Source organism: Cuculus canorus, chromosome 2, assembly GCF_017976375.1.
Source record: "Cuculus canorus isolate bCucCan1 chromosome 2, bCucCan1.pri, whole genome shotgun sequence".
Taxonomy (NCBI): domain Eukaryota; kingdom Metazoa; phylum Chordata; class Aves; order Cuculiformes; family Cuculidae; genus Cuculus; species Cuculus canorus.
Genome location: NC_071402.1, coordinates 150,237,534 through 150,255,232, shown reverse-complemented (window position 1 = coordinate 150,255,232; position 17,699 = coordinate 150,237,534). Strand labels below are relative to the sequence as shown.

Sequence of the window (17,699 nt, the reverse complement as noted above, 5' to 3'; positions counted from 1 at the left end):
GAAAAGAGGAACAACAAAAGAGAAGTCAAACCTCAGAGGAATACCCAGTTTAAAAGCCACCTCAAAAATCAGAAGATACAGAGCTTAAAGATCAAAAGAAATGACACCCGTAATTTTACACAGCACAGATGAGACTGTTGCAGAAAAAAAAATTATGATTATTTATTTTTAAATAAAATTCAATCATTGCTGTTATTTATACTATAGAGAAAACACAAAACAAATGAACATATGGATTATGTATCTGGCTGATTTTTTTTCAGTATCCCTGTGGTGAGACTTGAAGTAGTACTGCATAATAAGGGATTATGCAGCTCAGGACCCTCAATAAGGGCACATCATCAGAGCTCCATCAAGTGCAGTGTCATTCCAGGATGACAGTGGAAGTACAAATGAAATAGCATGACAACTTTGCCAGCACTGGATATGGAAACATTTTTTAACAAAGCCAAGGAGAAAAACTGGGCCCCTGAGAAAAATAAGTGTCCTGATTATCAAGGACAATTCCACTCCCACTGCCTCACGAAAAGTAATATTGTAAGCCTCCCAGAGCTGCTTTAATTAATGAAAACAGAAAAACACTGTTCCATTTTTTTCCTGAATTAGTTTTCTTCCATTTTAGCAAGTTCGAAATGGTGATGACAAATCTGATGGCCACAGAATTTTTGCAAGAAAAGGCAGTGGAAGGCTGTGGATGGAGGAAATAAGGCCTTGCTCTTCCAGAATCAGCAAGATCCACCCATGAAATTAGAACCTTATACAGTATCTGTACAGACAGCCTCACTCCAGCTCGTCTTTCAGATGAAGTGAAGGCATTAATCTTCTGACACTGAAAAGTTTCATGATACAGAAGGGTGAATTAGGCAGTTTTAAGCATCCTTTGCTCCTGTCATCTTTCTAGCCAAAAATAAATCAGGAATATTAATAAGGAGATGCAACAGTAAAGAGCACATTGGCAGAAGTTCAAAAGGTACACTGCTTTCAGCAGTTTAACTAATTCTTTTTTACCTTAGATTTCAACAGATTGACCCTGATCCTGAAAACGACAGTAAGTACCACTAATTTAATATGCTGCTTGTAATCAATGGATCTGAAACAATGAGTGTAATCAACATTATCAGTATCATGAGAAGTCAGCTAGTGAAAGGTGAATACACTGTAATGTTATCTCTGGGCTTAATACATCAACAGCATGTTGAGCATCTCGTACTTGTGGACGGAGTACATGTGACTTTGTCCGCTGTATATACACACAGAAGACTTGCAAGGAAGAAGACAGTAGAATAAGTCTACCTATAAACCACAATAATATACACTCTGCAGGGTTCTCCAGCTGTTTGATTGGAACACCCACTTGAACAAGAATGTTTCCATTGGACATCATAAGAGTTTATATTTGTGAACAGTGGTTTAGATCTTTCACCTTTATCAGAAGGGAATGGATGGACTAACAAAATGCAAATTCAACTCTCAGCTGGGACGTGCTGCTTTCAGTCAGTCCTTCTAGCTATAAAGCTAAAAATTCAGGATTAAGGAATTAAACCACCAAAGATCATATGCCAGAGTAAAAAGTGCTCTATATGTACCTAGAAAGAGACAGGCATATGAAAAAAAGAACGTGACAAAATGTCATAGACCAGAAATCATGGGGAGGAGGGAAAAGAAAAAGCTTAGCAAGAAAAGTAAATGTGCAGAGTGTGACCAAACCTGTATATTCTTGCCATGCAAAGAGTGTTTTGCTATGCCAAGAGAAAGATTCAGTACTAAGTCTGATTAGCACTGCTTTTTCCCCTCAAAATTGAAAAAAACTCACAAACCAGAAAACCAGCTTAATACTGCAGGCTGTTTCACCAAATATTCAAGGTACGACCTTTCTTTAGAAAAACCTATGTACAGTAATTAAGATGTGTTATATTAAAAATCTCACAAGTTGTAGAAGAAAAAAAATAACTGCAAGAAGTTCTTTCTGAAGCCTGGACAGTTTCATTTTGTGTAAGTAATTCCCAATTATTTACTCTGTCTAGATGAATAAGTAATATTTAATTGATGTAGTCAATTCAATTAAACCAGAAGCAAATAATTAATACAGATTCAAACATAATTAATGTATTTTAAGCACTGTAAGAAAGAACACACATAGGTACACACTTTTTCAAGGGGACGAAAAATGACCTAAACCAAAATACACCAGGGTCATGAAACCAAATGGAAAAATCAGTCTTATTCTGTCTTCCTTCTTTGCACCCATGTCTTCTTCCCTTCCTACCTCTCATATTGCCTTAGAACATCCCAATTTTAGTAAAAAATAAAGCAACTTAAATTATGATGTGTAAGTAAAAGAAAAACCAACAAAAAACTAAAGTGTCAACTATCCAGAACATTTTACCTAATTAATTCCCCACATTCCCCACCACCATTTTTAAAACATGAAGCAATCTTGGCGCTCCTTTCATGACAGGAGTTTGTATATTCCATCAAAGGGAATATAGGAATGTGTACTAAACAGGCAAGGAAGAGTAAGAACTTCAGAGAACGCCTGGTTGTCTTGTTACCCAACCAGAAAAAAAGTTGGGACAGCAGTGTCTAGTGCACAGGCACAAACTAAATACTACAACTCAACAGTTCTTCACAGAGAAAAATTTAGGCAGTCAAATAAAATAATTTTCATGTTGCTGTTAACTTGGGTTCTTTTTATGCTACTTTTAAAACAGATTATGGCAATGCAGTCTTCTAAATGGAATAATATAGAAGTGAAATTGTTTTGCTACAGCTATTGGTCTCCAATAAAAGAAACCCTGATGTTAAAGAGATAACTATACCAGGGAATGGTTTTAAGTATTGAGGGACACACGCTGGAAACAAAGCACTTCATTTTTATTACCTCAGGATAGAAGAACTTTAGTGGTGATTTAGAGATACACTTTTATATTTAAGTCAGAAATATGAATTTTTTGGTTTCCCAAATGAAACAAATACTAACCACTTGTAGCTTGGAGTCAGAATTTATTTGCATAGTATTGCTATCATCGGCACTGTAAAAAAAAGAGGCTTAATGCAAATCCATTAAAAGTAACCAAGCCCACTCACATAAATTCACAGTAAGATAAAAGTTTGCTTACCTCTTCTCTTTTAATGTGTTTTTCAGTCATAAAACACTGAAGCAACAAGTCCTTGACTTCATTACACTCCTCTGAATCATAATCAAAACAAAGTAATGTCTGATGTAGATTCCATAGACGAACTACATCTGCATTCTGACAGGAAAGAAGTGTCCACATTACAGTGAAGTAAGTACAGCTTTAATGTGAAGAAGCACTTAAAGGATTTTAAATTACTTTGAAATGCATTGTTACAGATAGAAGACATTCAGATTGCAAAATTACAAAAACTGACTTTCACATAATTGGGAAAAATTACAATAATATACGTAACTGCAGAAAGACTGACTCCTAACAACTGAAGACATGCTCAAGTACAGAAAGCAAGCTACTATTTCAAGCAAAATATTCCACTGTTGAAGTTTTATATAATGAAAGCAGTTAACAGGGAAAAAATAAAAGAACATATAAATAAGGAGATATCTATTGCATCAGTACAAAAGATGTAAACCACAACACTCTAAGTAACTCACACATTTAAAAAAATAATTTCAGTCCGTTAATTGGGAAATAAGACAAATTATTTGTCCAGAGATACACAGTAACAAAAAACTGAAGCTTCCCACATAAGAAGTCTCTATGACTAACTGAAGATAAAACCTGAATTAACTATAATTGTTCATTGCTATTTAAACCTTAGTCACTGACTTCATAAAGGGGTAAAGAAATAAAAAAGTAAATAAAAAATGAAAAAAAGAAAGAGAAGAATGCCAAAAACAGAGAATGAAAGAAGATAAAGTTCCCTTGTGATATTGATGACAATGATTTTTCAGTTAGTCCTAAAGAAGGCAACATTTTAGCCAAAGAGAAGACACTTTGTTACCAACACATGCCCTACATTTCATTAATTGAGAAGCACTAAGACATGGAAAAGAAGTTAACTTGAAATATTTTGAAAAGATAATTTCTCTTGGAATATTCAGTAGTCACATACAAGTCAATACAGCTTCAGCATACCGTAGAAGCTTTATTCAGGCTTTTTCTTAGCAGAATGATGAACAGAGTCTTCCCAAGCTGCTCCTTCCCTTCCAGTCCTTTCTCCCACCACATTTCACATACGCACTGGATAGCACCTTGTAGGGGGGTTTCAGATTTAGATAATGCAGGAAGGATACCTGAAACAGTAATAAAGTAATAAAGTTATTCCTGTAAAACACTAGCCTGTTAGTACACTAACTATACCTCACAATGTCAACTCGCTCTTGCCACATTTACACATCCTAATGGCTTATTCTCATTGTGGGTATTTAGGGAGCTTTATTAAATTATCGAGTTTTGGCCAAGTTTTTTAATCAGTAACAATGAACCAACATTAACAATGATCTTAAGGTTTATCTTAAAAATGCTATAAGTCACAGAATAAAGAAAGTTATCTGTCACTGAGCTAACAGTTGGGTGAAAGAAAACTATTTAACTTCTAAGAAAATGCTCCCTCAATTTTGTCTCATAAATAAGAGCTTGCATTAGTACCAATTTTTCTTCTGTAAATTCTGTTCCATAGACCTGACAGGTCAAACAAAAAGCCCAGAATTCTCATCTGATAAAAAATAAGTATAATGCTATATTGACTCACCATTTAATATCAAAACACATTCTAGAAGAGCTTTGTAGTTCACAGTTTCATCCACTGCAGGTATGGAAGCAGTAACTACAGCTGTCACTCCTTGGATCACAGCTACAGTTTGTTTCTGAAAGAAAGCAACATTGAGGAAACAATTCTGCAGTTTATTTTATATTCAGAAGATAATTATGGCAAGCAATAAACCTCAGCAGTAGAGAGGAAAGCTGAATTGTTATTATGGTTCCACTTTACAAAGAGTATATTTGAAGCCAAAATTTAATCAAATAAGAAGAGGCAAAAGCATAAAGTGCATACAGTTCAAAAAGTTTGAACATGCCTTTCAGCTCCAGCTAGGAGATGATTCGGCAACTATTAAGTGTGTATCTGCTCCATCATTAAAAAATTCATTTGCAACAAAACCACTGAAACACACACCCCTTCCAGAACTAAAAAGACCCTAACTAGCCAGGTCTTGTGCAGCTCAAGAGTTTAAATCTGGTCACTTTAGATTCAGGTACATAATTCCAAAATCCTCTCTACATATAACGGATTTTCTAAAAGCTTCTAGAGGTTTCCCTAATGATTCCTGCACTGCACGTTTTTTTTTTTCCCCCCCAAACTGAATTACTTCTTTCCCCAATACTCTCAAGACTACATGCATTACAGAAGAAAGTATGTAACGGTCTGAGTCGGAGAAAATCTGTACAAGTAAAATTTGTGGGAGGGGCATTCAAATCTAAACTTCACGCTCTTTATTCAATACAATGACATGATAAACCAGGTAATGAATTCATTATAGTATATGCCAGATACTTAGGGAACATCTGAGAGATCAACGTTTGTTTAATGAAATAAGAGACAAAAAACCCACTCAACTCTAGTGGAAAAGCTAGGTCTTATCCTTCATAGTTTATATTATCAGCAAATCTAATCTCTTATAGTATAGACCAATCATAAATTCAGTTTAACCCAAGCATGACAGTTAAGAATTCACTTAAGAATGGAGCAGGGAGATGGTTGGAACTGATCTTGTTTGATAACCCTTGCATGGTTTCAGATGCTATCATAAATATGAAATACTCATCATATTTTTATTTACAAGATTTTTACCATTTCTGGAACTATCTCAACTTCCATGTCATCATTACATTCATCATCTTCAATCCTCTGCCATGTTTCCACAGGGTTCTCCATCAAAGTATCTGTCAATAGCTGTGTCAGTCTCACCCACAGCACTTCTTTTTGCTTTCTCGGCAGTTCTTGAAGTAGTTCATTCAAGTCAAAAGGATCAAATGTATTTTTCTGTGAATAGTCAGAAAATATCACACAATTCCACAACAGTGAAGTGGCTTGTATTTGATCATGGCTTTTTTTATATTAAGAATTAAGGATTAATTAAGGATTAATTGCCATTCCTCTGATTGAATCTTTCAGAAGTTGAATTTCTCTGAAAAATAGCACAAGAAGTTCCTGCTGCTTAAGTTTTTCATGAAACAAGAGTGCTTCCTTCTTTTAGGCTAGAATCTTTAGCAACACTATTGAACATAAATCACATTACCTTAACATCAACTTCTGCCTTTCATGTATTCTAAATACTGCATTCCCAATGGAGAGAACTCCATTGCCTTAGCTAAGAAGCTCACGACTGCACTGAATTAAGTCCCTCATCATATCTGTGCTGTTAAATATAGAGAGATGTTGACTGTTGAAAGAAAATACTTATGCAAGTACTAGAAACTTAACAGTCAGTACAGCCACAAGGACAGCACGCAGGTTTTGGAGTACAATCTCATACAACAGTGCTCTGTAGACTAGCCTATTTTAAAGCCCCTCCATTAAACCTAACCCCTGAGTACATGAACCTTATACTTCCCTCTTATGCTCTGCTGAATGGGAAGTCACTATTAGCCTCTATCTGAACTATTTCCTCAGAAGAACCTATCTAGAAGAATTTACCTTAGAGACGCAAAGAGCCTGTTAGGATCAAAGGAGAGGCAACCTGCTAGGAGCAATCCGCAGTGAAGAGAAGGAAAAACAGACACAGAAGAGGAAATACAGATAATTTTTGAGATGTAATTTGCAATACTGAAGGGAAGGTCTACTGGATTAAAAACACTTTGGTGGGGAGAAGGAGATGCCCATGATCTTGAAGTAAAAATATTTTTAGATTGCAGATGCATTAAAAAAACAGGAATCAAGAAAAAAAATTGAAGGGAAAAAGAAAATAGAAAATCATGAATGAAAGCAGCAGTAAGTAATAGAAGGTTCTCAGAAGGGTATAAGAAAGATCCTGTTACATATTTATAGCAGAATTTCTATCCTATTCTACAGCTGGAAACAAATACAATAAACCAAAGGCAATACAGGGAGTTCTGCAGCTCCACGTTTCAAACAAACCCAGAAGACAGGATATTAAGATTGTACTGGTTTGAACAAAAAGAATGAACTCTATAAGACCAGAGCTTTCTGATCTCTTTGGGGAATGATATGAGATATAACTATTCCAAAACCTATGAGAGAAAAGGATGGCATTGAATGACAGTCAAATCCATGATTCCTATTTTCCGAAGAAATAATGTATTTTCTTCTATTACAACAGCATTTAGTAGAAAACAGTTAACAGCACCTGATAAAGACCTCAATGAACACTATCACAATGTGGTAATATCTCAAAAGGATTATAAAGAAAGAAAAGTGAAAAGCCAAAGGCAAACCCTGAAGGAAAATCAGCAAACCCCTTGAATTTTAGAAGATGTGAATGAAACAAAACTTTGACAGGAGGAAAAAGGAAAACTAAAAAAGGGTGGGAAGGTATAGAAATGAGAGACATTAAAAGAAGCAGTGATGCTAAGAACAGAACTTCTTTTTAAGAAAAGTCAAAAAGGCATATTCTGAGGCTAAAGCACAAAGCAGGGAGAAAAAAGCAGGGCATAAATATAGTACAAAAACTACAGAAAGTGGTAAAGTTCTAACCACGCATTCCTTTTCTTTCTACATTTATAGCTCTACTTCTAGAGGACAGAATATAATACCACAGCCTCCTCCAGGAAAGCAGTCAAGAATTATTATCCTAAAATGAAGATCCTCATCCTAAGATAAGACATGGTCAAACACTCTTCATCGCTGAAGCTTTCAAAATTAAATGAAAAAAATAACTCAGGCCTCTTAGACAACAAAAAGTAATCTGGATATTCACGTTCCCTTATGCAATAAAGGCATGAAGACAGTTTTAATCAATATATTCATTATAGCTGGTGACGTACAGTTTTCCAGAAATATTTGCAACAGCTGAAAGGTCTTGCAAGACAACTCTTGTGAACTGATGATAAAAGGACAGAAAAACATTTTTTAATCCAAATAGGCAAATATTTGTTAAGATAGATTAATGGATGAAGATGGCAGAAACAACACGGCTAAATTAATCAAAAAGGAAATGCAGCAACTACAGTATTTTACCCTAACCAGAATAGTTTCTTGTTAAAGTGTTTAGATTTTGGGAAAAATGGGAAGGAGACTTCAAGCAAAGGCAACCTGTTAATTAAGCAATGACCTATAATTACATACAGGAATGCAAATGAAAAAGCTAGAAATTTCTGGGAAAAAGAGATTCAATTATGTTCAGGAGACAAACATTCCTAAGCTTATTACAAAGAACATGATGCCTACTACAGAAATCACAGGTTTAACACATCTGCTAGATTAGTCAATTAGTTTCTGCCTCTGTGGGCACAGAGGTCAACTGATCCACTTATTTTACCTTTATACATTAAATATTAGGAGAATACAGAAGCCTAAGGAACTAACCTGACAATAACACTTACTAAGGCTAGCAAAAGATGTTTAAGAGAAACCGTTTATATCTTAATACCAAACAGACCAAAGCTTAGTGGAAAAGGACACAATATAAATTATTATTCTGATTACTATGCTATATCATATATACAATGTGAAAGCGAACTTCTAATCACTAGGTTCCAGTGTATTTGTTTTGTTGTTCCTCCTGCTTCTTTCCACACTGCATTTACAAACAGCAATTTATCACATCTCTAAAAACATTCAGTGATAAAAAGAACTATCAAGTACAATTACACACGGGCTAAAGAATAAGTGGAGACTCTAAACGATCAAATGAACAAACAGTAGTGAAATGTGCCTCTGCTATATTTGCATGTGAGCTCATATTCACCACACAGCAACTAATTCTTTCATAGCTTGAAATTAATCAACATCAAGTAAGTATTTTTCAGTATTACCATGGCACTAAGCATTTATTTTTAAAAAATGTCAACTGTATATACAGCAACCAAATGCTAAAAAATTACTTGGTTTATAAATAGCAAAATTTCAGATCTTAGAACTTTTTCAGCTATGTTCACTAAAGTGCAATTTGAACCTATTTTGTACAGCAATTATTCTAACATATCTGCAGGCAGCAGACAAGTAGTCTCAAAACTTCTGCAATAATAAACTTACAATTTTATTAGCCATGTGTATCATGGCTTACTTACAGAATTCTGCGTATAATGCAAGAAGTCTTCAATTGAGTCTTTAGACACCACTTTTAAAAATGCTTCGCGCTTCATTGTGGTCTTGTTTATCCTGGCTTTATAAACAAAATAAAACAGACATGTTAGAGGAAATACTGAATCTCAAAATAAGATGATTTTTGGTCTCAATGAAGAATGTCTGAACTTATATTCTTTATCTCCATAGTTATAAATAAAAGATGTTTCCCCTTCCAAAATACTTTACTGTTGTCTGAATCATAATGGCATGAGACTACAGTACTTGCATGTCTTTTTTTTTTAGTTCTTTTTCTACTAAACAAGACTTAAAACAGAAGAACCTTTTAATGGATGCTTTTGTTTTGAAATGGAACAGCTATCCAGCACGTACCCCCTATTTAGCTAGCCATCATTCCTGATGACAGCACTGACTTAGATGAAAAGTACTGATGGGCAGCAAAAGCTTCTCTCCTTTCCTCACAAGCGAAGCCTGTGGGAAATGTGCAAGGCCACTTTTTGATACCAAGAGCTTAATTTGCACACCTAAGCCTTCCTTCCACCTCGGGTAATTCCAGATGTGCTTTTCCCTTCCCCAAGAGTGGGCAGGCTGCCTCACACAGCCCTAACTGTGTGTGACACCATACCCTAGGACTAGGCAGGCAGTGGCAAGGGCACTGTCAGGAGTTGGCTGCTGCTGGTCGTGCCCCCGGTGATACAAGCAGTTACTACTACAAAAAGTGAAATATTTTCAATTTAAGCTAAATTAGAATTAAGCTTCATCTAAGTAATTGTATTTTTTTAAAGCTAGACAGAATGTCTCTCTGATAGCACGTTTACTTTCAAACTGTTTTTCCAGACACTGCCCATTCTTTGGAACAGATAATGTCCTGTTGTAAAGGATGACGTACGCTAAACAGATGCCTCTTCTTCTGTGATCACCTCCGTTTGGAGCCTCTCCCTATCTCAAAGGCAAGGTCAAGCAGAAATCTGCTCCAAAGCAGCAAGAGATTTGACTGTTGTTAAGTTCATAATTACATTAAAATGAAACCTTGGAGAGTAATAAAATATGCGTAAGATTTCTGGGAAAATTCGTACATACGCATGGATAAAATTTATACATGGCCTTCCAGTACCTGAAGGGAGCTTACATGAAAGATGGGGAGAAACTGTACACAAAGGCTTGTAGTGATAGAACAAGGGGCAATAGGTATAAACTGGAGAGGGGCAAATTTAGACTAGACATGAGGCAGAATTTCTTTACAATGAGGGTTGTAAGGCACTGGCACAGGTTGCCCAGGGAAGCTGTTGATGCCTCATCCCTGGAGGTATTCAAGGCCAGGTTGGATGGGGCCTTGGACAGCCTGATCTAGTGGGACGCCTTGAGTAGTCCCTGCCCGTGGCACGGGGTTGGAACAGGATGATCTTTAAGGATCCTACCCACGCAACCTATTCTATCATCCTATGAAGTGTGAAACACACCGTGCCCCAGCTCTGGTCTCGCTGCACACGATGGATGGAGATCACCGCCTCCTGTTGCCCAGCCCTGATAGAGGGCGCTTGCAATCTAAAACTCCTAAACGAGCCTCACAGAGGTCACCCGCCGGCACCTTCGGTGTGGCCGCAGGCGGGCAGACCGGCCGCTTACCTGACGCTCCCTCAGGCAGGAATCCTGGCGGAGCTGCGGGTTCCGCTTCCAGCAGCGCGGAGCGACACGCAGGGCGCTCTCGGCAGCGCTGCCCGCGGGATGATCCGCCTCAGGAAGAGGCTCAGGAAGAGGCCTAGAGAGGAGGCCCGGAGCGGGAACCCCGCCGCGCGCCCGGGAGCCGAGCGAGGCCCGTTCGAATTCTCCCGCCGAGCGCGGGAGGGCGGGCGAGGGCGCGCGCTGCGGACAGCGTGTCTCGCGAGAGTTCGAGTGCCCCCGCGCGGCCGGTCCGGGAGGGGCACGGGCGTTATCCTGGCACAGCGCCCGGGGGGGGGCTTCCTGCGGGGAAGGGTGGGGAGGCCGTACCCTGTAAGAGCCAGACGGGCTGTTAGACTGCGGGGACACACGCACACGTTATCCTGGAACAGCCGCACGCGGCTCCTCCTCAGCACACGGGGTGCGGGGATACACTGGAGCAGCCGCTGGGGCCGTTACTCAGCGGCGGGGGTGTGTGTGTATGCCCTGGAACAGCCGTGCGGGGCTGTTACATTGTGGGGGGGAGAGTGTTGAGGCGTTTTCCTGGAACAGCCGGGCGGGGCCGGTACTCGGCTGGTGGGGAGGCGTTTGCCTGGAACAGCCGCGGGGCTGTTATACAGCGGAGAGGGGGCGAGGCGGGAGGTTGGGGGCGGTCACAGGCGCGTTACTCTGACAGGGTTTTAAGGGCACGAATCCACTATATTGGAGAAAAATCTAGCCATGGTGCAAGTTCATTTAACAGGACGGTCTGTGCATTTAAATAATGGCATAAAGCCAAAAGATTTGGAAGCAGAGCCAGCAAAGAGAGCAGGGATTGGTTGAGTAGCTGAGGGAACTGGGGTTGTTTAGTCTGGAGAAGAGGAGGCTGAGGGGAGACCTTACGGCTGCCAACAACTGCCTGAAAGGAAGTTGTAAGGAGGGGGGTGTTGGTCTCTTCTCCCAAGTGGTGGCGATAGGACGAGAGGGAATGGCCTCAAGTCGCGACAGCGAAGGTTCACGTTGGACATTAGGAAAAATTTCTTCAAGAGTTGTCGGGCACTGGCAGAGGCTGCCCGGGGAGGTGGTGCAGTCGCCATCGCTGAGGGTACTCAAAAGACGGGTAGATGAAGTACTTAGGGATATGATTTAATGGGTATAAACTGGAGAGGGGCAGATTTAGACTAGACGTAAGGAGGAATTTCTTCACAATGAGAGTGGTGAGGCACTGGCACAGGTTGCTCAGGGAAGCTGTGGCTGCACCATCCCTGGAGGTGTTCAAGGCCAGGTTGGATGAGGCTTTGAGCAGGCTGATCTAGTGGGATGTGTCCCTGCCCATGGCAGGGGGGTTAGAACTAGGTGATCTTTAAAATCCCTTCCAACTCGAACTATTGTATATGATTTAGTAGTGGACCAGTACAGTTACACTCAATGATCTCGAAAGTCGGTTGCCACTTGTATACCTGGGTGACTTTTGGCTCCTCACTGTTGCCTTTCGCAGAGGTCACCACTGTCCGCATCCCCCAGACCACCTTTTATGGAGGAAGGGGCTGAAGAACAGGCTGCTGCAGCTGCTGGGGTTGTGGAAGGACCAAAGGAGCTGGGGTGGAGAAAATGTGCTAGGTAGTAAATGTCTGGAGAAGACAGGGCCAAGTAATAGGCACATCTGGATGGCCCAGGCAGAGTTTTCAAGATTTCAATGTGGATACACTGAAATGGTCTGGGACATTGGTGCTGATTCATAAAATTATTTGGGATTCATGGTGACTGAGGACAGGCTGAGAGAGTTTGGGTTGTTCAGCCTGGAGAAAGGAAGGCGACTTTCTGAAGTCCGCACTTGAAGGGGGCTACAGGAAAGCTGGGGAGGAACTTTGTACAAGGAGCTGTAGTGATAGGATGAGAGGGAATGGCTTTAAATTGGAAGGAGGAAGATTTAGGCTAGATATTAGGAAGAAACTTTTCACTATGAGGGTGGTGAGGCACTGGAATACGTTGCCCAGTGAAGTGGATGCCCCCTCCTTGGGAGTGTTCAAGGCCAGGTTGGATGGGGCCTTGAGAGTAGCCTGATCTAGCGGGGTTGGAACTGGATGACCTTTAAGGTCTTTTCCAACCCAAACCATTATATGATTGCCTGGTGCTTTCACTTTATAAATAAAGCTGGCTTGCTTACACACCTTTTGCTGGAGAAGCACACAATCGTTTACTCAGAGGTGCTGACAGGGAGTACATACCAGCTCACTTTTACCTTCCTGTAGCTCTCTCTTAAGTCACATGGCCTTCAAACAGGGGTAAGAGATGTTCATTTAGATTCATGTATAGGCTTCAGAAATGGTGTGCCTTCTTCCACGGATCTTGGATAACGTGGACATAATATTTTTACAAAAGCATTTCTACTAGCTCGCGAAGCCTGCATCATCCAGTTCATTATACTGGTGACTTTTCTTCTTCAAGAATGTTTTTGCTGCTAGTGTTGACAGCTATGTATGTAATCTTAGTCATGGTGAAGAGTACATGAATTCTACGATACATTGCAGTACATGCAAAGTGACGCAGAATTTATAGGAAATCATGCAGATTGGATTATATTTAGACTTTGTTATCTAACTGGGTTTTTAATCTGTCAGGGAATGGCTGCTTTCTCTTTCTTCCCAAGCTTATTTTGCAGTGTTCAGATATAGTTGAACTCAGTTCCTTGAAGGACGTATAATCAGCTTTCAAATTCTGTAATACTCTTTTTGTATGGAATATTCCTGCAAAACAAAAACAGTCAATATGACTTGTGAAGGGCTTAATTTATATCTTTGTTTTGCATTCAAAGTAGCATAATATTTCTCAATATTTCTCAGTGATGGCTGTTCAGAAGATGCACGTGCTTGACTGAAGTCATAACCTTTCAGTCAGTCACAGCAGTTCAGTGCGTGCTGCTTTACTGCCCAAATACACAGAAGACCAACAGTAATTTCCATAAAAGTTCTTACATCTGATTGGACTATTCTAGTTTGTAATTTTTAAAAAACGTGATGTAATTTGGATGTTATTTAATATCGTATGTAAAAATTTACAGGATTTGTCTTCTGCTAATATTTTCATTTTTAACAGAATCTTCCTTAATCGTTCTACATCTCTCAGTATTAATTTGTATTTAAAATAAGGACTTGTTCACATTTTCTGCCATAGACATTTGACTTGCGGATTTTTCCTGTTACATTTTTTATAGTTTTGAGTAAATGTTTATCTGTTTTTTATACAGTTTGAAGACTACAGGATGAAAAATAGTTTATTATATCCTTAGCCCATATAATTAATGCTATTCTGCATTGCTTTAAAAATGTATATAACAAATGACTGATGTTACTGGAAACAAAGATTAAAAAATGGGATTCCTGAATTGTCAACTGAGTGCATATGAAACTTCTAAAATAACTGGGTTTTAAACCAACTATATGCCTGATAGAAGGTACTGCAGGTAATGTAGGAGCATGGGTTACATTACTTGCAAGTTCTAATTGAGATGGTCGCATACCCGGAACAAAGTCAGTATGGCAGGAGTTGGCAGCCAAAAAGCTCATCTTCTTGAGCAGCATAACTGCACAGCAGTTATGTTTGTCTCCACCCAAAGCTAAATGTGCACATACCTTTGCACATCGTATTTCCATCTCGACAAAGGCCTGTCACCATTGAAGTGTGGAGAGGACAATCCAGCAAATTACCAATATCTACCCACTGCGAAAGTTCTCAGGAGAGACAGAGCCTTGCACAGTCACTGGAAATAGCATCTATCCTCTAACCCTAATGCCCACACTGTGACAGCTGGCAGGCATTGACTTCCAGCAGTAGACTGTGAAAAAGAATGGAGCGTTTTGCTGGTACAGTGAAGAAGCGTGAAGAATTAAGATTGTTTCAGATCCTGACATATTTCTTAAGTTAGGGATTTAGCTAAGTGCAAGTAGCTTGTGAAATAGTTTACTGGAAATAAGTTGCATGAGAAATCATCATACTTGTAGAAGAGTAAAAGCATATTTAAGAAGTATGAAGCCTGACATTTATACATCGTGCTAATATCTTCGTTTTCTGCATCTATTGGAAAAAAAATTGTCATTCTAGACCCAAACTGGTAGATTTATTTTTTCATGTCTTGTGTGGACTGAATACTTAATTTATACCTTGATTAGTCTTCTAATGAGATGCTACATTAGTCACCTGGTTACTGTTTATTTGGTCGGGCACGTATCCATTTAGCAAACTAAACCATATTTTAGCTTATAATTTGTATTGCATAGCAACCATAGAATGACTTTTTTCATTGTATTAAAACTAGAAGTTGACGGGTAATAACAGACTGAATAACACCAAATGATTACTTTTAAAGGACCACACCGAGAAACCAGAGAAGCAGAGTAGTGTTTTGTAGGTTTTTCAAGAGTTGTGCATGAACTGAGAGCTAGTAATGAAGCTACAACTCTATTTTCAGTGTCTCTAATGTTCTCCCTTTCAAGAGTACCAAATTACATGCCTCTTTTTGACATATCTGTTTATCTGTTCCAAATAATCTATACCCTGTGATAATAATCTCATGTTTATTATCATTTTCCTGTCAAGTCAAGTTAAGGCAAAAATGAAAAATGGGCCTTCCACACACGGTTGCTGAGCAACAGCAATTAAAGATTTGCTTTTGTGCTACTGTTTCATAAACCAGTTTTTATTCTCGTTGGTGGCTGGTATCGGAGATCTCAATCACAAATGTCTCTCACAGGAATGTTTGGACTGCAGCAAATAGTCTATTTTAACCAATGCAACCCAACATTATAAATGGTTATGAAAAATAAACTGTGAGTGTCAGATGCTTTCTTGACATTTGGTTGGGGTTTTTTTTCATATTTACAATGTTATTTTCTAGATAAGAGTTTCTGATGAGATTATTGTACACATTATCCCATAACATGTTTGAATTGTTACTCCTATTTCTTTTTATTTGAATACATAATAAAATTTGTTTTAGTTAATACAGTATCCATGAAATCTGCTCATCCTCTGAGGCAGGCTGTTAACAATTTACATGCACTTATTTCTCTTCATTTTTTTTTTTTGATCTTCATATACTTTGATAAATAATCTGAACAGTATGGGAGAGAGATGAAGTTTCACACTATTCCACTTCCCAGATCTCCCTTTGCCTGAAGGTAATACTGCCAATCATGCCATCCTTTATGCAGAGGCAACTGTCAGCTTTCCATGGTGGTGTGATTACACCACGAGACTGCTTGTTTCCCTTAAATTATTAATGTTAACACAAAACAATTTTAGAGTTTAACAGATTAAGTAGGAAGAATAATATCCGGTATAGAAGAAAAAAGCAATCCTTACTAACTCAAACCAAAACAAGGCAATAAGCAGTGCTGGGGAATGCAGCAGCTTTTTTGGAGAGCTGCTCCCCATAGCTGCTGCAGTGTGGAATTGCTGCCTGCTGGGAGATTGCTGAGACTGCTGGGTGTCTTGCAGGTGGTTCACACCAAGGTGAAGTTAAGGCGTGAAAACACTGCAACTTTATTTATTTGCTTTATTATAAAATACTTATTTACTATTATTTGCTTTATTATTATGCTCTTACTGTTACCCCTCTTCCCTTATGGGCAGTGTTACAAATCACAGTAATTTCACTCTGCACACTTTTAATACCATGAAAATGGAAGGATTTCATAAATGCTATAAAATGCTCACCAAAAAAATTGATGATAAATATTCGCAGAGCTAAATCTATTCCACTGACAATAGAGTATCGCTTCTCATAATTACAGCAGACATTTTCTAGTATGAAGTCATTAACATCTTTCAGATGATACTAGTTTGCCAGTTGTTTCAGATATAAAACACTCTAGTGACATCTGCCATGTCGAGATTATTTTAACCCTATTAAATTTAACATTCTGAATTTTTACAGATTTACACCTCTTGTAAGCGTTCCGTCTCCTTTTGGTTCTCATTCTATTCTAGACTTTATGGATAGGGAGAAGAATTGTTTCTACAGTACAAAAATGCTGTTATTAATTCTATAAGCTCTCTTACAAGTTTCATTGTGATAGACATGGATCATATAGAGGTGGCACCATCTCTGTTCCATCTGCCTAGTATGAAACACGAAAATACGTTCTATCAGAAGAGAGATGGATTGATCATCCATATTATTTATGTATATGTGTTTGTATGTTTGTGTTCCCCATGCTCCTGATCCAGGCCAGGAACATAACCAAAGCTCATCATGCTTTTCTCAGAGGATGCAGATCCAGCTTTGCATAATACTAATAAACAGGGAACTGAGTGAGTGTCGTACTGGCTCTGTGCAATATCGGGCAGGGGGGATAGGCTTGGAGTCAGGTACTTGGAAGCAAATATTCACTAGTTCAGACACACCCCTCTGTTATTCCTGTTCTGTGCCTCAGTTTGAGTACTGGAAGACTTCATGACAATGTGATTTGGTAAATATTTTCTGATCATTTTCTTAAACAAAAGAAAATTGTAAGATATTTTTTCTAGTAGAATTTAATCTCTGCCCCCTCTCCCTCGCCCTGTGTTTATGGTACTGCTCCATGATGCTTTTCACAGTTGTTAGATAGCCTGAGTTTCTAGCCTCATGCTTGAGCCAACAGTAGAAATAAATACTTAAAGCACGATGCTGTTTGAAACGTGCTGGTCAAGACCCTTCTCTGATTAATTTCAAGTTTTTGCACTTAATCTTATGGAAGTTGTGTTGGCTCTTTGAGAGTTCTATAATCAGCTCCAATTGTCTAGGCTAGGTATCTAAGGCATGAAACACCTATGAGACA

At 38.7% G+C, this 17,699-nt stretch overlaps 1 protein-coding gene across 1 annotated transcript in view; it reads right to left on the bottom strand.

The window, feature by feature from the left end:
- Positions 1–11,086, bottom strand: part of NCAPG2 (non-SMC condensin II complex subunit G2) — a 43,875-nt gene extending 32,789 nt beyond the window's left edge. The window contains exons 1-6 of the mRNA XM_054060548.1: positions 10,870–11,086; positions 9,228–9,322; positions 5,830–6,021; positions 4,732–4,846; positions 4,116–4,273; positions 3,120–3,254 (exon numbers count right to left, since the gene is read on the bottom strand). Of these exons, the coding sequence (XP_053916523.1) occupies positions 3,120–3,254; positions 4,116–4,273; positions 4,732–4,846; positions 5,830–6,021; positions 9,228–9,302 (675 nt within the window). The 5' untranslated portion in view covers positions 9,303–9,322; positions 10,870–11,086. The remainder of the gene's footprint in view (positions 1–3,119; positions 3,255–4,115; positions 4,274–4,731; positions 4,847–5,829; positions 6,022–9,227; positions 9,323–10,869) is intronic.
- Between the last annotated feature and the right edge of the window lie 6,613 nt (positions 11,087–17,699).